The 23,212-nt window shown below is 36.7% G+C and overlaps 1 protein-coding gene across 3 annotated transcripts in view; it reads left to right on the forward strand.

The window, feature by feature from the left end:
* The window catches only part of LOC126253177 (protein phosphatase PP2A 55 kDa regulatory subunit), an 86,952-nt gene that overhangs the window by 32,316 nt on the left and 31,424 nt on the right, over window positions 1–23,212 (forward strand). For all 3 annotated transcript variants that reach the window (XM_049954337.1, XM_049954338.1, XM_049954339.1), the window contains exons 2-5: window positions 67–132; window positions 390–487; window positions 2,025–2,190; window positions 5,520–5,632. In XM_049954337.1, the coding sequence (XP_049810294.1) occupies window positions 67–132; window positions 390–487; window positions 2,025–2,190; window positions 5,520–5,632 (443 nt within the window). The remainder of the gene's footprint in view (window positions 1–66; window positions 133–389; window positions 488–2,024; window positions 2,191–5,519; window positions 5,633–23,212) is intronic.

Raw genomic sequence — 23,212 nt, forward strand, 5'->3', positions numbered from 1 at the left:
TTTGTGTTTTTGTGCGCATGGTATTTTGAGCAGCGTTGTTATAAGGGATTGTATCTGTTCTTTTAGGTAATGGGGAGGTACAATGGTGCTTCTCTCAGGTGAAAGGGACGCTGGAAGAAGATGTAACAGACGGTAAGTTTCATGTCAGGCTATTTTATTGTGTTATACATTCATGTAACAGTTCCTTCGGAGAACAGAGCGAGAATGAAAACCACTGTAGATATGTAGTTGTAACTGTAATGTTTTTAGCAACAACTAGTCACAATAGTTGCGGTAAGGGGTTAGCAGACAGTACCAGTAATCTTCGTAGTACTAGTTAAATACATTTAGTAAAATAAATCTTTTTTCCACCTCGCGAATCTCATTTGTGTGAACATTTTATGTTACAGCTGATATCATCTCCTGTGTCGAATTTAACCACGATGGTGATCTCTTAGCGACAGGGGATAAAGGAGGACGAGTAGTCATATTTCAGAGGGATCCTATCGTAAGTAGTTGTTTTCTGCATTTCGGAAACAAGTAATTTTTCATACGTGTTTAATGTAGTGCGTAGACCTTGTTAATTGAGTGAATCCTAAAGCAAAACTTTCGAGACCAATAAATTTGCTGTCGGTTTGGAGAATTTGTAAAGTATTAACCATTTTCTGTAATACTTTGACCTAAAACATAACTGCTCAAAATAATCGTATTTAGTTGCCATTATGAGATACCTTCACTCTGTAACAACGAAACTGGGCATTTTGCTAACTTTTGTTCGCTACAGATGAATATAAACCCCTGATGATGTATAGTATAATGGTTTCAGTACTAAAATGTAGAATGAGAAATTAGATGCCAATTCTTCTTGTTTACGTGTCAGTGATTGTGTGTGTGTGTGTGTGTGTGTGTGTGTGTCTTGTTCAAATATTGTTGGTCAAATGAACTTGTTCAGTAGAGTAAGAATAAGTGTTGTTAAATATCTGACCATAGCTAAAACAGGCGTCACTGGTCACTAGATGGAATTGGTTTTTGTAATTTTTTGTGATGGATTTCACCATTTGATTTGGGCAAGTTGCTGTCACAGTCTTCCACATTTTGCCAAAATCTGGTCAGTGGGCATTGTTTGTATGCTATATCAGGTCAGTCCATAATTTTTGTCACAGCCTCTCAATGCTGCTGCTGTTACTGTGACAGAAAAGAAACCAGTTCACTGTTGACTTGCATGATGACAGAAATTTTAAGTATAAAGTGCAAAATAATGTAAGTTTTTTTTTATCTTACCTGCAGTGGCCCACTCTTAACACAACCAGAAGACGAAGTAAACTGATATGACATATCAGTGTGACTATATTTATATAAATTTTTCATTCATGGATAACTGTACTTGTTATTAAAATATGTGCACAACAAGGGGCTTTTTTGTGATTTAACTTCAATATTGGTGCCTGCTTGGCTCAGACACCCAGCTGTTCATCTGGGAGCTATTTTGCCAACACTAAGTTGTATATCTTCATCATAGGGTAGAGTTTGGGTGGTGGTGGTGGTGGTGGTGGTGGTGGTGGTGGTGGTGGTGGTGGTGACATACTTGTGTAACATAGTGTGAAGTTTGTCTTAGGTTAAAAGGTGTAGTTAGGCCATTCACTGTGAAAATAAGATACAGATTGTGGTAGCAAATTCATGAATATTGTAGCCAGAGATCCATGTTTATGCCATATTTGACACATTTCATATTCCAAATCATTACTTCAAGATGAATTCAAAAACAGTTGTGCTGCTCTGTAGACAATCTCACTGTATTGTGAAAAATTAGGCCAGTAGGCTATGTGTATGGTATCATTATATTTGAAAAATACTCATCAACAAGTGTATTATTGTATCATAAACTTAAATAGCAATTATCTATGTGTGTAACTAATTTGTAGTGTGTTTTGGATGAAGTCATGGTATTGTGAAGTGTGACAAATGTTTTCATTGTCCATTTAACTTTATTTGGTTTTAAGTTGTGTTCACATAGCTTTCAGCTTCATTATTTAATCATATTTCAGAGTAAAAACTGCATTCCAAGACGTGGGGAGTACAAAGTGTACAGCACATTTCATAGTCATGAACCTGAGTTCGACTACCTCAAGAGTTTGGAAATTGAAGAGAAAATTAATAAAATTAGGTGGTTGAAAAGGAGGAATCAAGCCCATTTTCTTCTCTCCACTAACGGTAGTCCAGACAATCTCTTATTTTGTTGTCAGATTAGATTTAATTTTTATTGGCTCTCGAAATATAAGTATTTGACAAATCTGGTTGAATGTCTGTAATTGTACAATGATTGTAGATTTAAATAATCGCTTAGCTTTAAGGCAGCAAATAGTTCAATATTTTACAGTACAATAGGTTGTTATATTTACAGCATGTGTAAATTTGTTCATTGATGTTCAAAATATGAGCTAACAAAATTATTTTTGTGTTTATCTAGTAATTTCTCAATATAGCCATTATTTTTTGTATAAAATAATTTGGTTGGTGTAGTGCTTAATTAAACATAGGTATCAGTTTACCAATTACTTTTACTTCAAATAGTTTGTTTATATAATAAAATATAAGCTGGAAGGTGCATGGTCTGCATTTGGGTGTGGGTGTGAATGTGAATGCAACTATTACTATTGTATTCGTGTGAGATGGAGTGAAAATAGAAAGTATTCAAAGTTTTTGGATTTTGGTAGTTGGCATAGGAAGAAGAGAAATAGTAAATTCTTGGTTTACTGTTCACAATTGGTTTGGTGGCTGTGTATCTGACTCATACCTTCTATTTGTTCAAACTCGTGGTTTTTAAGGTTCAAAAACACAGTTGTAGAGAGTAAACAGCAGAATGTACAGTATGTTAACTGTAAGTTGGCAGACTGCTCTCAAATTCACAATTGGTAGGCTCTCAAATTCACAATTGGTAGAACTTGGTAAAAGTCAGGTGGCTTTGTCCAGTGGTAATTTGTTTTTGGCTTTGACCAACATTAGCTAGCTGCCAGTACTCTGTGAGTAAGCCATTGTTGGCTGCAGTGTTACTTTGTGCTACCTCACTGTATTTCATAGTTTCCTTTTCTAGTGATAAGTGTATGTGATTGCTGCCGTTAGCAACTTTAAATGTGTCAATAATGCACGCGCGTGCCACACTCACTTAAGTGCCTGGCAGAGGATTCATCAAACCATCTACAGACTGTTCCTCTACTGTTCCACTCATGAGCAGCGTGTGGTAAAAATGATCACTTACAGATTTACATGTGAGCACGTATTTCTCTTGCTATAAGTGGACAGCAGCTAAATATTTCTGCATTGGAGGAGAACATTGGTGATCGAAATTTTGTGAAAAGATCTCATCATATTGCAAAAACACTACAGTTTTAATGATTGCCACCCCACCTCTTTACCGTACCCATGGCAACCCTCCCATTTTACGATAATATAAAAGAACTTGGACTTTTCTGAACTTTTCACAGTCTTCTGTCAATCCTATTTTATGCAAATTGCACACGGAGCAGCAGTATTCCAGAATAGAAGAGACAAGTGTCATGCAGGTAGTCTCCTCAGTAGATGTGTTGCATCTTCAGAGAGTTTTGCCAATAAAACAGTTTTTGTTTGCCTTCCTCACAATATTATCTATGTGATTATTCCAATCCAAGTTAATTCTAATCTTTAGCTATTTAGCTGATAAACGGCCTTTAGATTTGTGTGATTTATTGTGTAACTGAAATTTAAGATTCCTTTTAATAACCATGTGGATGATCTCACAATTTTTGTTATTTAGAATCAGTTGTTTTCGTCCCATACAGGTATATTGTGTGTATCATTTTGCAGTTTATTTTGATCTTCTGATGACTTCAACAGATAAGTCAGTATCATCTGTAAACAGTCTAAGAAGGTTGGTAAAATTATTTACTAAATCATTTATATAGATTAGGAACAGCAGGGGGCTATAGCACTTCTTTGGGGAATGCCAGATACCATTTTTGTTTTAATCTATGACTTCAAAACAGTTACTACAGAGTGTGACCTTTCAAGTAGGAAATCACAAAACCAGCCTCCCAACTTCACACTCCATAGGCATGCAATTTTATTAAAAGTTGCTTGTGAGGAATGGTGTCAAGACTTTAGTAAATATGGATCAGTTTGAGATCTCCTGCCGGGCGGAGTGGCAGAGCGATTCTAGGCACTACAGTCTGGAACCGCGTGACTGCTACGGTCGCAGGTTCGAATCCTGCCTCGGGCATGGATGTGTGTGATATCCTTAGGTTAGTTGGGTTTAAGCAGTTCTAAAGTTCTAGGTCACTGATGACCTCAGATGTTAAGTCCCATAGTGCTCAGAGCCATTTGAACCATTTGAGATCTCCTGTTGATAGCATTAATTACTTCGTGTGAACAAAGAGTTAGTTGTTTCACATGAACAACATTTTCCGAACCTGCTCTGACTATTTGTCTGTACTTTTTCTTCAAAATAATTCAAAATGGTAACAAATAATATATGTTCCAAAATCCTACTGCAAATCAACGTGATACAGATGTATAATTTGGTGGATTACTCGTATTCCTTTTTTGGGTATTGGTGTGACCTGTGCAACTTTCCAGTCTTTAGATAGGCCTATAGATCTTTCGTCTGGTAAGCTGTTGTATCTGATTTTGTTAAGTGTGGCGTTATTATATCAGCACCCTCTGGAAGGAAACTAATTGGTGTACAATCTGGACCAGAAGACTTGGCTTTCTTAAATGATTAAGCTGCTTCACTACCTGGAGGATAGCCACTTTTAAGTTATCCATGTTGACTACTGTCCTTGGTTTGAATTTTGTAATATTTACTTAGTCTTTATCGAGGAAGGAATTTCAGAAAACTGTGTTTACTCTGCTTTAGTGATGCTGTCATCCGTAACATTACCATTTTGGGCAGTGAAGGTATTGTTTCTCTCTCACTGCTGGTATAGTTCACACGTGACAGGAATTTCTATGGATTTTCTGGCAGATTTTGAGACCGTTTGGTCTTGGGCCACTACATATTAATGTGGCATACAGATGCAAACAAATAGAACAAAAGCAATATTTATTTTGTTGCTTTGATGTTTTTATAATTTTGTTTGCTTTTTATGGACTGGTCTTGTAGTGTATCCTGAGGTATGTGTCAGATTGGAAGATGGTTTAGTTGTGAGGGTGAAGACAGTGAATGTGAATATGAAATCTTAGCTGTGCTTGTGTAATGATCTGTAACATGGCTCAGAGAGGTTGACAGTTGAATTAGTGAAGCCAACAAATGTGAAGAGATTGATTCATTTTTGTTACGTTGCTATTTTGCACATACAGTATTGAACTTGAATGACTGGTTTACACAGATAAGTTTGATGACCGCATTCTTCAGACCATGCACTTCATGTTGCCAGGTTCAGTTTTATGGGTAACTTAATATGTTCATTTTATAGTGGAGCCAAATGTAATGAAGCTGTTCAGTGTGTAAAGTGTATTTTTTCTGTTACCTTTATATTTTACTTAAAACACTGTTCAACTTATTCCAGATAAGACCATAAAACTATGGAAGGTTTCGGAACGTGACAAGAGAGTAGAAGGTTACAATACCAAGGAAGAAAATGGACAGATGAAGGATCCTTCTTGTATAACACAACTCCGGGTGAGTATTTGTATTTCATTTGGCATAGCATTGAGAGAAAAAGATGTGTATTATGATCCAGATCAACCACGCACGGTATATTACAGGAAACAAAACAAGCCTCTTACAATGAAGTGACCTGTATATTTTATATGGACACATGTTCATTGACGTTCAATATTGAAAATCTTGGGCAATTTTTGACACTACCTAAGATTAATAAAATTGGTAGAGCTAACCTTAGCCAACACAGTAAACTCCAGTTCAGAGGGGGATTTTATGAACTATTCCTGATAAAAATATGGTAACTGTGTGTTGGAATATATAATGGAAGGATAATTAAATCACTGAATGAAATAGTGCAGAAGATTCGGCTCAAAATATCCTTAAAAATAAAACAGGGTTAATATATGTCACTAACAAAACAATAGCACAAGAAATCAGAATCGTATACAGATTTAAATATTTTAAAGCAGTAGCCACAGGAATAAAACACTAAAAGTTAACCACAGAACCAGGTATCAAAAATGCAAGAAAATGCTTCTGAGCAGGATATCAGAGAGCAGAATCATTGGAACAGCAATAAAGAAATTATGAAATGGTAAGAGCAATATTAAATCGAATAAGGGAATAAAGGATATCATGAAATTAGGACGGACCATCTGTACTACAAACAAGGAGCTACAATCGGTCCATGAGAAGGGTGATTCCACAGGTGTAAGTTGGTATCTGAGAGTAAATAGTAGTACTGGGTCGAGAGGAATCTGGTGAACTGTTTTTATAAAACTGAGAAAGTGGTTGACTGAAGGCTATGAATAATCCACATAATGCCTAGAGACAGCATCAGTAAAAAAATTATCTATGCAGTAGTTATATTTTGAGAGGAGGCACATGGACTCAATCTGTTGTTTCTAGGATTGATTACCTTTTGAGCTTCTTGTTAGCAAATATATGTGATCCAAATCATTATCGCACAACATTTTAAACATTTTGTTTTAGTTCAGTGTGTGGAGTTTCCTTCTATATTCTCTTACAGCAATGTTTTTTAATTAAATAAGTATTATTTTTGAAAAGTAGAATACTTTCGTGCCCAAGTGAACCTCTGCCTGGGGCAGTGAGCAAGAAATAGCACACTTCCAAGAGAAAATGTGGAAGTTCAGTTTTGCTTACTAAAGCATATCAACTGTTGTATAATACATTTGTAGAACAGAGGAAAAGCTTTCTATCTAGCATGTAACTCCTGTAGCTAACTGTAGGTGAAGAAACAGGAGAACAAAGAAAGGGAACAAGGATTCTGAAAACACCCTCAATTTTTGAATTGTACAAAATAATGTAGAATACATTGAAATGTTGTAGCCTCATGTACTTTTATGAATAGTTTGTAAATGCCTTTCCCTTTCCTTTTTTCACAAGAAAAATTTGTGGATGCCTGTCTGGTAAAATGAATGTCTCGTGATTGCACCAGTCTTACATTGTTTCATCTGCTGAGTCACAGGTTTATTTCTTTCTAAGAAAACTGTTTTGTTTCTGTACCGGTGATTAAAAAAAGTGCAGGTCACACCCATCTACAAAGGAGAACGTGACTGATCCACGTCACTACAGTCCCAAATCAATCATTTATGCCAGAATTTTGGAAAATATTTTGAATTTAGTAGTAAGTAATTACGTTTCTGAAAGTTGATTAATTTCGAACTAACCTAGATCTCATACATAACGATTGTGCAATGACATTATAATGTTAGCAGTGGACAGAGCCAAGCAGATAAATTTGATACATACAAACTTCATAATACATTTGATGTAGCACCGAATCAGCACCTGCTAGAGAAAATAAGTTCATGATACATTTGGTCAAAATCGTGCTCCAATTGTCAAAGTATTGAGATAAGGAAAAGAGTGCTGTTGGGGTTTAGAGCAGTTCAGACATCGTACTAGAATATAGCATACCATAGGACATTTAGTAAGGCAACGTGTTTCCTGATAATGCATTTGCTGTGTTTACCAAATACAAGCCACACTTTTTTGGCATAATTCAACCCTGAAGAGAGTGTGTGATTTATCAGCACAACCATACAAATACATGGTATATTTTCACATCATAAAACTTCAGCTGTAGTACTAATTACTAATATCTCAGTTTGAAATGAAAAACAAATTTGCCGGGGCAGGGAAATTAGTTACGTGTGTGAAATAATAGTATAACAATATCATAATTGACAGGTCATTTAAGTACTAAAGATTATCAGCCTCGTAGTTCTGTTGTTGTAATGGGAGTGCGATTTGGTATTGAAAGTGTATGCATAGAAGTAACAGGGTAGCGATTTGTCTGGAAAACTGAGAACTCTCGGGGTATTATACCTGGAAAAATCAGGGAAGTCCAAAGGAATTTTATAAAGTTGCAGGGAATTCTGTGTTTTTAATGTAACATTGGAATTTATTTTTGTTGAGCTTAATAAATCACACATTTTAAAATACTTCATATTCAAAAGTATGTTAATTTTTTGGATATCAGACCATGTTCAGAAACTGTGATTAAACTACATGCGAGAGGAAAGAAAAGTCGTTACACTGTTAGATGCTCACCCCCCCACCCCCCCACCCCCAAACACTCCAGCTGTTACTATCTCAGGAGCTTCTCATGACATCTTTTTCCCCATACCTGGAATTCTCATGGGACTCGCCTCCATCTCCCTCCCCCAAGTCTGAGTAGCCACCATGATGAAGTACTTTATTTGAACAGAGTGTCAAACGACTTAACCAAGAATCTTTCCAGCTTCCACAGGCACTTGATCCAGATGTGGCAGCAATACTCTTACAGTCTACGCCAGATTCACAGTGTCAATGAGAAGCTTGTCTTTTGGGACACGCTGAGCTATACAGCAGTGAGGGGTGGCAAGCATATTTCATTAAGAACAACTGGACATCAATAGAATTTGTCAGCAATTACTGCAGAGGAAATAAAGCTGCCCCTTATGATATTCTGAAGTGTAAAATTTTGACCAAAGGGACTTTCCTTAGATTTCAGTTAAATTTTGCTAATAAAAGTGCGGGTGAGAACAGAATTAATGATGGACTGGTTAGATGCTTCCAGAATGAAATTTTCACTGTGCAGCAGAGTGTGCACTGATATGAAACTTCCTGACAGATTAAAACTGTGCCAGACCGAGGCTCGAACTCTGGACCTTTGCCTTTCGCGGGCAAATGCTTTACCATCTGGTTAGATGCTGTCTGGAATTGCAAACTTTCTGCTATACTCGGAGAGCTATACTATTTCGGAATGCTATTAAAGGGCACATCACACCTGAGATAAAGACCAAAGCTACTGTGTTAAACGTAGACCTAGTTGTTATACCTGGAGGAACAACTTAAAAATTGCAGGTGCTTGATGTCTTTTTACTCAAGCCATTTAAAGACAGTCTCCAAAAATGGGATTCCAGAAGAGGGTCACACACTCACCCCAATTGGCAAGATTAAAAAGTCATCAGTAAGTCTCTATGGATTGTAGTGAAGGCAACATTTTAAGAGGAGACTGACAGTTATAAAACAAATACTGCTTGTGTTGTTAACAACGACATGAGTGAAGACCGTTACTAGAACATTGGTATTCCTGTGTAATTTATCAAAATTTAAAGAAATGTGATAGGGGAATGTGATAATGTCCATATTGTGAACAGTTTCTGTAAATGAATATCGTGACAATGTGACATAATATTTCTGCCTGGGTTTCTTGCAAAATACACTGTGGAAGAGCAACATGCTAGATTCTATTTTCATACATTCCTGAAAAACCTTTAAGTTTCCCATTGCAGACTGATATCGAAGATCTGAATGTACAGTGTGTGTTTCCAGATGTGTGAGTGGGTTGAAGACATCTCCAGTAGTAGAAGACAGTACATTGGCCTGGACAGCGAATTTTCTTTAGGGAAATAGGTATCCCCAGGAGTGCCCTTGAGAATTGTGATTACATATCTTGGGCATGATGTTGCCAAGCAGTATTACCGTATTTACTCGAATCCAAGCCGCACTTTTTTCCGGTGTTTGTGATCCAAAAAACCGCCTGCGGCTTAGAATCGAGTGCAAAGTAAGCGGAAGATCTGAAAAATGTTGGTAGGTGCCGCCACAACTAACTTCTGCCGTCGACTATATGTAGCGCTACACGGGCATGCTTTGCAGGCACAAAGATAAATACTGGCACCAAAACCTCTGTGTCAGTAAATAAATTTAAAAAAAATATGGAAGCGAGCTTTTTTCTCCGCCCCGGGTTTCGACCACTGCATTTTCATACATTATCCAACGAAGTAAATACAAATTCCGTTTTGTTCATCTTCGAATGTAACAGCATTTCAATGTACTACGAAAATCTGACTGGCAAGACTGTTTGGGATGTTTGTCAATATGGCCAACTCTACGTTCTGAATTCTTTCCTACCTGTGAGAAGAGATGGTTGCTAATAGGAACTTTTATGAATTGTGAATCACATGCAGTATTCTCTTCACCATAAGAATAATATGAATATAAACATTTTACCATGTATTCTTTCATGTTTGCTGCTATCTCATTTAAATCCTGTTTGCTAATAAACTACGAAACTAGAGTGAGACAACAGCAAACGCAGATGAACATACATATCATATCATGTCATGTTTATATTCGTATTATTCTTATGCCAGTATGCCTAATATTGATACAGTCAGAAATAAAGCATGGCAATTGACTAGATTTTCAAATCTACAATGACTCTAATTTCTGTGCAGAATGTAATGTACTAAAGAGGCGTCTGCAAAGATTTCCAAACGGAGAAAAATTTTCGCTAAACTCTCGTTCAGAACATCTTCTATCATACGCAGTCTATTATTTGGTTCTTGTTGATCATTATCAAAGAGAGCAGCAGTGTAAGTAACAACGAATAGCAGTCTCTTTCCATTGTTTCGCTAATGAGACAATCCCCCCCCCATAAACACTCATTATCAGAATGCGACAAACAATCAAACAATGCATGACACAGTACAGTACTGCATTTTCAGCTTAGAGTGACGTAAACACCTATAACAAAGAGAACGACAGTTATCAGATCAAAGAAAAATAAGCAATCAATTCAAACCAGACGAAGCACGTGAAAAAGGAAGGGTACCCGTATAAATAAGGATGGAGCGCCTGACACATAGCAATGGCTACCTGGTAAAGCTTAACTGCTAAGCTTACGATTCGAAACAAACTACTGTAACTGTATCATCATATATTCGACTTAATTGTGTCTCATATTACAATGGACCAACTTTGTTTTGATTTGGAGGTGCGGCCTAAAACTTTTCTCTCCCCTTAAATTTCGAGTCTCAAATTTCAGGTGCGGCTTAGATTCGGGAAATTTTTTTTCCCTTGATTTCGAGTCTCATTTTTCAGGTGCAGCTTAGATTCGAGTGCAGCTAAGATTCGAGTAAATACGGTAAATGAAACAAGCAAGCAAGCAAGGAAGATTGGTAGTAGTGAAATAGAATGGTCGACTTCAGTTTATTGGGAGAATTCTAGGACAATATAGTTGTCTGTACAGGAGACTGTATATAGAACAACAGTACATACCATTTTTTAATAATGCTAGAGTATCTGGGATCCCCATTAGGACAGATTAAAGGAGTATAACGAAGCAGTTCTGAGAGGGAAGATGACATTCATTTCGTGAAACAGTACTGAGAAAATTTAGAGAACAGGCATTTGTGACTGACTGCAGAACAAATCTACTACTGCCAACATACATTTCGTTTAAGGACCATGAAGACAAGATAGAAAAATTTGGGCTCATATGGAGGCATATAGACAGTAGTTCTTTCAGCACTCCATTTGCAAGTGGAACAGGAACAGATACGACTAGTAGCGGTATAAGACAACCTCTGCCATGCATTTGAGTGGCTAGCGGAGTATGTATGTAGCTGTAGAAAGTCTGATAATTTAAAGTGTTCAGGAATAAAGTGGTGCATGTTCTGAAATGAAATACTGAAACAGAGTAGTCTTTCACTGCACTAGGTTTGTTTATAAATAAATAAATCTTCTGCTACCAGTCACGATTTTCTTTATTTTACTATTCGCACGAAGCGTTTCGAGAAATGATTCCAATTTTCAAGTGCGTTTTTATGATGTGTGTTAACCCATTTCTTTTGATGTTGTCAGTGTGTGTGAGTCTGCTTCATTTTGTTGACTTTTACTGTAATACATAAGAAACGCGATTTTTAGTTGGGTATCAATTCTTTCTGTGAGGTTATTGGCTAAAGTTTGAGAACAATTTGTACTTACAATTTTCTAATGGTCCACTTGTGTAGAGAGTCACACACACTTAGCATCACACACAACTTGTACATTTTACACATCGAAAATATCTTATATAAACAAAACAGTTACAAAGATCTTCTTATAGGTAGTTCACAGAGATAACATTATAGGTCTTCCACAGATTATGATATGCTTTTGTACAGAGGTTAATTTATCTTTACAATGTGGCTCATGAATTACTTATACTGATTTTACAATTGTGCTTATTTCTATGTTTTACTATTTTTATTTAAGTATATTATCGAAACATCTGAAGAAATTCACTGATTCACTTTCAAGTTTTTCATTTAATATTTTATCTTCATATTTTCTGTAATGTGAATATATCTCCAGTTCTTCAAGCAAATCCATTTTATGTCCTTTATCTTGTCGGTGGAGTACTTTGACATTTTGCTCTATTTTTCCAAATGGGTGTCCTGTATTATGTATGTGTGTTGCTATTGCTGATGTAGTGTGTTTGTTGTGTGTGTATGCTCTAATGTGCTCTGTGTACCTGGTGTTGATATTTCGGCCTGTTTGTCCTGTGTAGAACTTGGAGCATTCCTGGCATGTTACCTTGTATATTCCAGAGTCTGAATATGGATCATGATTACACTTTATATTATGTATTAGTTTTTGGTGTAGTTTATTGGATGTAGAAAACCCAATTTTTACTCTGTGATTTTTGATAATATTTGCAATCTTCTGTGATACATTGCCTATGTATGGAATGCTAGATATATATTTGTTTTTCTCTTTTTCTTCTGTGGTGCAGTTTGTACCTGGGTTTCTCTTCATTTTGTCTAAGATTGTGTCAACCATGGAAGCATTGTAACCATTGGCAACTGCAATCTTCTTCACTGTGTTTATTTCTTGTTGCATATTTTCTTGGTTCAGTGGTATTTTTGTTGCCGTATGCAGCATTGACCTGTAAGCTGCCTGTTTATGAATATTTGGGTGACATGAGGTTGCAGGGATTGTGGTGTCAGTCATTGTGTTTTTTCTATAAATTTTGAATGTGCATGTGTTGTTGTGTCTTGTAATATTTAGGTCCAGAAAGTTGATACTTTTATTTTGCTCATGTTCCACTGTAAATTTGATTTTCTCATTTAGATTATTGAAATGATTTAGAATGTCTGTGATACCTTTGGTATCTCCTTTCACTAACAGTAGTGTGTCATCTACACATATCCTATAAAATTCTATTTTCCTTAGGCAAGGTTCTTGGCTGTCAAATAATTTTTGTTCTAAGTGATTTATGTATATGTCAGCTATGGTACCGGATATACATGATCCCATTGCTAGGCCATCTGGTTGCTTATAAATGTTGCCATTAAAGGTAAAGTAGTTGTAACTTAGGGTTAGCTGAAGGAGTTCCATAAATTCGACAATATCTGTGTATGAAAGTTTCTTGTGTTGCATAAGGTTCTTTTGTATTACTGTTACAGCTTCTTGTATGGGTATGTTTGAATAAAGGTTGGTGATGTCAAGTGATATAAACTGTGCATCTTGGGGGAGCTTTCTGGTTCTTAGTTCTTTGGCTAGAATCATGTTGTTTTTTATGGAATATGTTGTTTCGTATGTATAATTTTTCACCAGTATGTTATTCAGTTTTTGAGACAGTTTGTATGCTGGGCTGTTTATAGAGTTGACCACAGGACGTATCGGGTATCCATTTTTGTGTATTTTTGGCTGTGCTCTTAGGTGTGGTGCTTTTGGATTCATATATGTAAGGTATTTCTTTTCAGTTTCTGTCAACAGGAAATGTGTGTTCTTTAATTGTTCCTTAATTCTACTTTGGAATTGTTTGGTTGGGTCTTTTTCAATGTGCTGAATGTTGTTAGCAGCAAAAAATTCATTTGTTTTGTCTATGTATACATACCCGTACAAGAAGCTCTAACAGTAATACAAAAGAACCTTATGCAACACAAGAAACTTTCATACACAGATATTGTCGAATTTATGGAACTCCTTCAGCTAACCCTAAGTTACAACTACTTTACCTTTAATGGCAACATTTATAAGCAACCAGATGGCCTAGCAATGGGATCATGTATATCCGGTACCATAGCTGACATATACATAAATCACTTAGAACAAAAATTATTTGACAGCCAAGAACCTTGCCTAAGGAAAATAGAATTTTATAGGATATGTGTAGATGACACACTACTGTTAGTGAAAGGAGATACCAAAGGTATCACAGACATTCTAAATCATTTCAATAATCTAAATGAGAAAATCAAATTTACAGTGGAACATGAGCAAAATAAAAGTATCAACTTTCTGGACCTAAATATTACAAGACACAACAACACATGCACATTCAAAATTTATAGAAAAAACACAATGACTGACACCACAATCCCTGCAACCTCATGTCACCCAAATATTCATAAACAGGCAGCTTACAGGTCAATGCTGCATACGGCAACAAAAATACCACTGAACCAAGAAAATATGCAACAAGAAATAAACACAGTGAAGAAGATTGCAGTTGCCAATGGTTACAATGCTTCCATGGTTGACACAATCTTAGACAAAATGAAGAGAAACCCAGGTACAAACTGCACCACAGAAGAAAAAGAGAAGAACAAATATATATCTAGCATTCCATACATAGGCAATGTATCACAGAAGATTGCAAATATTATCAAAAATCACAGAGTAAAAATTGGGTTTTCTACATCCAATAAACTACACCAAAAACTAATACATAATATAAAGTGTAATCATGATCCATATTCAGACTCTGGAATATACAAGGTAACATGCCAGGAATGCTCCAAGTTCTACACAGGACAAACAGGCCGAAATATCAACACCAGGTACACAGAGCACATTAGAGCATACACACACAACAAACACACTACATCAGCAATAGCAACACACATACATAATACAGGACACCCATTTGGAAAAATAGAGCAAAATGTCAAAGTACTCCACCGACAAGATAAAGGACATAAAATGGATTTGCTTGAAGAACTGGAGATATATTCACATTACAGAAAATATGAAGATAAAATATTAAATGAAAAACTTGAAAGTGAATCAGTGAATTTCTTCAGATGTTTCGATAATATACTTAAATAAAAATAGTAAAACATAGAAATAAGCACAATTGTAAAATCAGTATAAGTAATTCATGAGCCACATTGTAAAGATAAATTAACCTCTGTACAAAAGCATATCATAATCTGTGGAAGACCTATAATGTTATCTCTGTGAACTACCTATAAGAAGATCTTTGTAACTGTTTTGTTTATATAAGATATTTTCGATGTGTAAAATGTACAAGTTGTGTGTGATGCTAAGTGTGTGTGACTCTCTACACAAGTGGACCATTAGAAAATTGTAAGTACAAGTTGTTCTCAAACTTTAGCCAATAACCTCACAGAAAGAATTGATACCCAACTGAAAATCGTGTTTCTCATGTATTACAGTAAAAGTCAACAAAATGAAGCAGACTCACACACACTGACAACATCAAAAGAAATGGGTTAACACACATCATAAAAACGCACTTGAAAATGGGAATCATTTCTCGAAACGCGTCGTGCGAATAGTAAAATAAAGAAAATCGTGACTGGTAGCAGAAGATTTATTTATTTATAAACAAACCTATTGTATCTACAGTCACAGGCTTTCAAAAACCATTTATAATGGATCAAATCAGATTTTCACTGCACTATTATTGAGTCCCAACTGTAATCAGTCATGCCATATGAATGCTGATTAGTAACATGTATATTTCTGCTGTGGTGGAGGGTGAATGTATGACATCGAGCTAACACAAACAGCAAAAATACAGAGGAGAGCAGCATAATCTGTCTTATAGTGAATCGATCATCGTTAATGAAAATTAGTGCTCAACCAGGACTTCAATCCAAAGTGTATACCGTATTTACTCGAATCTAAGCCGCCCCTGAAAAATGAGACTCGAAATCAAGGAAAAAAAATTTTCCCGAATCTAAGCCGCACCTGAAATTTGAGACTCGAAATTCAAGGGGAGAGAAAAGTTTTTAGGCTGCAGCTCCAAATCGAAACAAAGTTGGTCCATTCAATGTGAGACACAATTTAGGTCGAATGAATGACGATACAGCTACAGTAGTTGGGTTCGAGTCGTAAGCTTAGCAGTTAAGCTTTACCAGGTAGCATCAGCCGCTCCGTCCGTATTTATACGGGTACCCTTCCTTTTTCACGTGCTTCGTTTGGTTTGAATTGATTGCTTATTTTTCTTTGATCTGATATGTGCCGTTCTCTTTGTTATAGGTGTTTACGTCACTCTTAGCTGAAAATGCATTACTGTACTGTCGTGCATTGTTTGTTGCATTCTGATCATGAGTGTTTACGGCCTGATGGCGCTCGCGGTATGGCTTGCTTTTGTGCGTGCTACCGCCGCTTACAATTTTAAAAGAGAGAGAGGAATCGTCTCATTAGCAAAACAATGGCAAGAGACTGTTATTTGTTGTTACTTACACTGCTGCTTTCTTTGATAATGATCAACAAGAACCAAATAATAGACTGCGTATGATAGCTGTTCTGAACGAGAGCGTAGCGAAAATTTTTCTCCGTTTGAAAATCTTTGCAGACACCTCTTTACTACATTACATTCTGCACAGAATTTAGAGTCATCTTAGATTTAAAAATCTAGTCAATTGCCGTGCTTCATTTCTGACTCTATCACTACTAGGCATAAGAATAATACGAATATAAACATGACATGATATGTATATTCTTCCGCGTTTGCTGTTGTCTCACTCTAGTTTCGTAATTTATTAGGCAGACGGGATTTAAATGAGATAGCAGCAAACACAAAAGAATACATGGCAAAATGTTTATATTCATATTATTCTTATGGTGAAGTGAATACTGCATGTGATTCACAATTCATAAAAGTTTCTATTAGCTACCATCTCTTCTCACAGGTAGGAAAAAATTCAGAATGTATAGTTGGCAATATTGACAACATCCCAACAGTCTTGCCAGTCGGATTTTCGTAGTACATTGAAATGCTGCTACATTCGAAATGAACAATACGGAAACTCGGGGCAGAGAAAAAAGCTCATGTTACACCTTTCTTTCTTTCTTCTTCTTTTTTGTGTAGAGCTACATATATTCGACGGCAGAACTACATATATTCGACTTCAGAAGTTAGTTGTGGCGGCACCTACCAACATTTTTCAGAACTTTCGTTTACTTTGCACTCGATTCTAAGCTGCAGGCGGTTTTTTGGATTACAAAAAGCAGAAAAAAAGTGCAGCTTAGATTCGAGTAAATACGGTATGGCCCGGGAGATCTGGGAAAAAAGAGAAATTGTTTCATCTTTAAAAAACCTGGGAATTTTTTATTGTTTGTTTTCAATTAAATTTTTTGTTATTTTTGACTGGTAAGAACTGATAGTCTAACAAAGAATTTTACTTTAGCTTGCTACAGCTGAATAATACTGCAGTAGTAAAACATAAGTGACTGAATAACACCAAAATATAAAACTTAAGTTGCAAAGAAAATTTGCCATTTATAACAACACACAATGCACATACAAGCCTCTGCAGACAGAAAAATGTGTAAAAGGATTTAAGGCAAAAACTACACACAGCTTTCAGTGAGTGTGATGTCACAGTTCACATTTCTAGCAGATTTCTGTAAAATATTACAAATGGTGGCTTGAGAAATGTTACTTTCAAACTATATTTCCTTTTACACAAATGAATTATGTTACTTGTGAAAATGTGTGATGAATTTCTTATATCATGGAGTGTTTGATTCTCGTTCAAAACTCAACGCTTTGAGGACCAACCGCTTAGAAAAGTTTTGGTCTCAGGAGACCAGCCACTTACGCCATTATTGAAAGTTTTACTGGCATAGTTATTGTTAGTATACATTAAATAGTAATGTGCTAAAGAAGACCAGTATTATATGTGAAACTTAAATTTTCTTGTAGCCATACTCTATGTATATAAATTTAAAGCATTAACTTTTCCTATTTGTATGTTCTTGCTGGTTACACCATGTTGCTGTTAGCGGACTGCATCAAATGTCCTATGCTGTATGCTGTCATTGGCTGGCGAGGCCATGTGAGATGAGCTATGATTGATTGACAAGAGCATTGCAATCTGTTTCAGTGCTCAGAAGCTGTCGTGCTGTGTTTCGTGGATTTGTATTCGTACTTTGGTAATAACGAAATAAAGTCTTGTGTATTGTCTTGCATCAAAGGTCTTTCCAAAACACATTTTTGAGAGTTTTGTTTCCTAGAATACTGGCAAGTTCTATGCCAGTGTACAAAACCATCACCATTTAAAGAATTGAGAAGTATATTTTTAACTGAGAAATCCGGAAAGAATCTGGGATTTTTTTGTCTTGTCTCTGTAGTAGCATGTGCCTGTGAGTTGCTGTTGGGAAATCAAATATTTGTTGATGTAGTCTCCTCGGGTTATCAGCCAAGTCAAGACAGGGTTCTGCAAGAACTCGGAAAGATGTGTTGATAACTCGAAGATTTCATCATAGAAATTCCCCGAGAAAGCTTGCATTCCCATATGTAATATTTGTGATTGTTGCAGTATACAAGTGTCCACTAGGTAATTGGGAAATGAAAAATTTGATGAACTTCTGTCAGACAGAAGGAATTGATTATTAATTTGTGGTTATTTTAATGCAAATTTCTTAAAGGAATCTTTACAGGAAAAGTGATTTATAGATGCTTTTAGCCATTCATAATTTGGTATCAGTCATACAAGTTCCCCACCAGTTTGCAATGAGCCTATTGCTAACTCCAAATTCGACCTACTTCTTAATGAGTTTGTATTCATTTTTAAAGTAGTTTCCCTAAAGGGATGATATAAAAGTGGAAAGTCCTTAAAGAAACCTTGGGTCAGTGCAGGTATCAGTCTCTTCACAATGAAAAACAGGATTTGTACAAAATAGCCAGAACAAGTAACGACACATATAAAAAACAGTGCTGTAACATATTAAAATCAGATCCTTAGGGAATGTTGTTAAAAGAGGAACAGGGAAAGAGATTGTGTGCGATGACATTGTTTCTGTTAAAGACAATGGGAGCCTTTTAAAATGCAGTACTGTGTAGCACACACTTTCAATTACTACAGTTAAAAATAGGTGAGAAAATTAGTGCTAATGGTTTGGAAGAGAAAGCAAAACAGTACACTGAAGAAGAAATACAGAGAACATTTAGTGAGTTAAAAATTAATCTCACATCCACATCTGAAATAAGAAATGTCATCTTGACTCTAAAAACCAGAAGTTTATTTAGATATGAGAACATCTCCACTAAGACCCTGAAAGTAATGACCCTAGAATAAGTAATGTTCTTCGTCACTTATTATGGAATGCATTGTTAACCTAGTGCATTTTCCCATAAAAATTGAAATATGCAATTGTCAGTTCTCCCTATGAAAGGGAAACCACAGATATAAAAAATTACTACCCAGTGTCACTCCTTATATCATTGTCCAAAATCTTTGACAAGACAATGCACACCAGGTTTGTCACCGATTTGTGTAGTAATGGGATGGTTAGACAAGCAGTTTCTATTTCAAAAGCACCATTCTGAGTTGACTATTTATACATTTACTGAGCCCATAGTACACTGCTGGCCACCGTAAATGCAACACCCTGAAGGAAGCATCCGAATCAAGTGAAATTTACACCAGGAGTTTGCAGCGATGAGATATGCAACTGATTAGAATTTCAGCGCAGACGCACATCACGCGCGCCTGTGGCGCCACCTCATAGCGCCATTTAAGGCTTGGCGATTTCAACGAGTGTACGTTCGGCACGTGTGTTTACCTTGTGGTTGTTTCACAAGACGATCAGTTATGCCTCGCAGACAACAGCGAACATCTTTTGATCAAGTATCAGAGTTCGACAGAGGAAGGATAGTGGCTAACCGAGATTGTGGATTATCATACAGAGAAATCGCTAGTCGTGTTGGACGAAACCAAACAACTGTAATGCGGATATGTGACCGTTGGATGCAGGAGGGTACGACGGACCGACGTGGTCGATCGCATTCACCTCTGTGCACCACTGCACGTCCTGATAGGCAAATTGTGCGCATGGCAGTGACGGATCGCTCAGTGACATCCCGAACCACAGCACAGCACATTGCGTCTGTAACACATCATCCAGTGTCTGCGCGTACCATTCGACGCCGTTTACAGCAGAGTGGTCTGTCCGCAAGACGTCCATTGCTTCGTCTACCATTGACGCAGAACCACAGACGTGTCCGTCGCCAATGGTGTGATGACAGACTGATGTGGACGGCAGAATGGAATGACGTTGTCTTTACTGACGAGGCACGCTTCTGTCTGCAGCACCACGATGGTCGGATTCGAGTGTGGAGACACCGTGGAGAGAGGATGCTGGACAGCTGCATTATGCACCGCCACACTGGTCTTGCACCGGGTATTATGGTATGGGGCGGTATTGGATATTACTCTCGCACGCCTCTAGTTCGCATTGCCGGTACTTTAAATAGCCGGCGCTACATATCCGAGGTGCTGGAGCCAGTTGTCCTTCCTTACATTCAGGGCTCGGCCACAGCCATATTTCAACAGGATAATGCGCGACCACACGTGGCACGCATTGTCCAAAGGTTCTTCGTCAATAACCAGATTGAATTGCTTCCCTGGCCGGCTCGCTCTCCGGATCTTTCTTCGATAGAAAACATGTGGTCCATGGTTGCTCAACGAGTGACCCAGATTACATCCCCAGCTGCCACACCAGATGATCTTTGGGAACGTGTGGAAGCTGCTTGGGCTGCTGTACCCCAGGAACACATCCAACGTCTCTATGACTCAATGCCGAGATGTGTGGCAGCGGTGATCTCCAACAATGGCGGCTACTCTGGCTACTGATTCTGGCAGGAACCACATGTCACAGACGTCTGTAAACGTAATCATTTGATACTTGGTCAACATGTTATCTACAAAATAAATTTTGTTGTGCTACCTCTTGTCTTTCTTGGTGTTGCATTTACGGTGGCCAGCAGTGTATTATCTTTAAATCATAAAATATCGCCAGGTCTTTCGCAACTTACTGAAGACATTTCATGGTGGTAGCTCTGTTAGAGAACTGTTTTTATGGTCGTATTTAGTTCCGCAAATGCCTGGTTTATTAGTCCTTATGTATACAAAAGAACCTTATGCAACACAAGAAACTTTCATACACAGATATTGTCGAATTTATGGAACTCCTTCAGCTAACCCTAAGTTACAACTACTTTACCTTTAATGGCAACATTTATAAGCAACCAGATGGCCTAGCAATGGGATCATGTATATCCGGTACCATAGCTGACATATACATAAATCACTTAGAACAAAAATTATTTGACAGCCAAGAACCTTGCCTAAGGAAAATAGAATTTTATAGGATATGTGTAGATGACACACTACTGTTAGTGAAAGGAGATACCAAAGGTATCACAGACATTCTAAATCATTTCAATAATCTAAATGAGAAAATCAAATTTACAGTGGAACATGAGCAAAATAAAAGTATCAACTTTCTGGACCTAAATATTACAAGACACAACAACACATGCACATTCAAAATTTATAGAAAAAACACAATGACTGACACCACAATCCCTGCAACCTCATGTCACCCAAATATTCATAAACAGGCAGCTTACAGGTCAATGCTGCATACGGCAACAAAAATACCACTGAACCAAGAAAATATGCAACAAGAAATAAACACAGTGAAGAAGATTGCAGTTGCCAATGGTTACAATGCTTCCATGGTTGACACAATCTTAGACAAAATGAAGAGAAACCCAGGTACAAACTGCACCACAGAAGAAAAAGAGAAGAACAAATATATATCTAGCATTCCATACATAGGCAATGTATCACAGAAGATTGCAAATATTATCAAAAATCACAGAGTAAAAATTGGGTTTTCTACATCCAATAAACTACACCAAAAACTAATACATAATATAAAGTGTAATCATGATCCATATTCAGACTCTGGAATATACAAGGTAACATGCCAGGAATGCTCCAAGTTCTACACAGGACAAACAGGCCGAAATATCAACACCAGGTACACAGAGCACATTAGAGCATACACACACAACAAACACACTACATCAGCAATAGCAACACACATACATAATACAGGACACCCATTTGGAAAAATAGAGCAAAATGTCAAAGTACTCCACCGACAAGATAAAGGACATAAAATGGATTTGCTTGAAGAACTGGAGATATATTCACATTACAGAAAATATGAAGATAAAATATTAAATGAAAAACTTGAAAGTGAATCAGTGAATTTCTTCAGATGTTTCGATAATATACTTAAATAAAAATAGTAAAACATAGAAATAAGCACAATTGTAAAATCAGTATAAGTAATTCATGAGCCACATTGTAAAGATAAATTAACCTCTGTACAAAAGCATATCATAATCTGTGGAAGACCTATAATGTTATCTCTGTGAACTACCTATAAGAAGATCTTTGTAACTGTTTTGTTTATATAAGATATTTTCGATGTGTAAAATGTACAAGTTGTGTGTGATGCTAAGTGTGTGTGACTCTCTACACAAGTGGACCATTAGAAAATTGTAAGTACAAGTTGTTCTCAAACTTTAGCCAATAACCTCACAGAAAGAATTGATACCCAACTGAAAATCGTGTTTCTCATGTATTACAGTAAAAGTCAACAAAATGAAGCAGACTCACACACACTGACAACATCAAAAGAAATGGGTTAACACACATCATAAAAACGCACTTGAAAATGGGAATCATTTCTCGAAACGCGTCGTGCGAATAGTAAAATAAAGAAAATCGTGACTGGTAGCAGAAGATTTATTTATTTATAAACAAACCTATTGTATCTACAGTCACAGGCTTTCAAAAACCATTTATAATGGATCAAATCAGATTTTCACTGCACTATTATTGAGTCCCAACTGTAATCAGTCATGCCATATGAATGCTGATTAGTAACATGTATATTTCTGCTGTGGTGGAGGGTGAATGTATGACATCGAGCTAACACAAACAGCAAAAATACAGAGGAGAGCAGCATAATCTGTCTTATAGTGAATCGATCATCGTTAATGAAAATTAGTGCTCAACCAGGACTTCAATCCAAAGTGTATACCGTATTTACTCGAATCTAAGCCGCCCCTGAAAAATGAGACTCGAAATCAAGGAAAAAAAATTTTCCCGAATCTAAGCCGCACCTGAAATTTGAGACTCGAAATTCAAGGGGAGAGAAAAGTTTTTAGGCTGCAGCTCCAAATCGAAACAAAGT

Source organism: Schistocerca nitens, chromosome 4 (assembly GCF_023898315.1).
Source record: "Schistocerca nitens isolate TAMUIC-IGC-003100 chromosome 4, iqSchNite1.1, whole genome shotgun sequence".
Taxonomy (NCBI): domain Eukaryota; kingdom Metazoa; phylum Arthropoda; class Insecta; order Orthoptera; family Acrididae; genus Schistocerca; species Schistocerca nitens.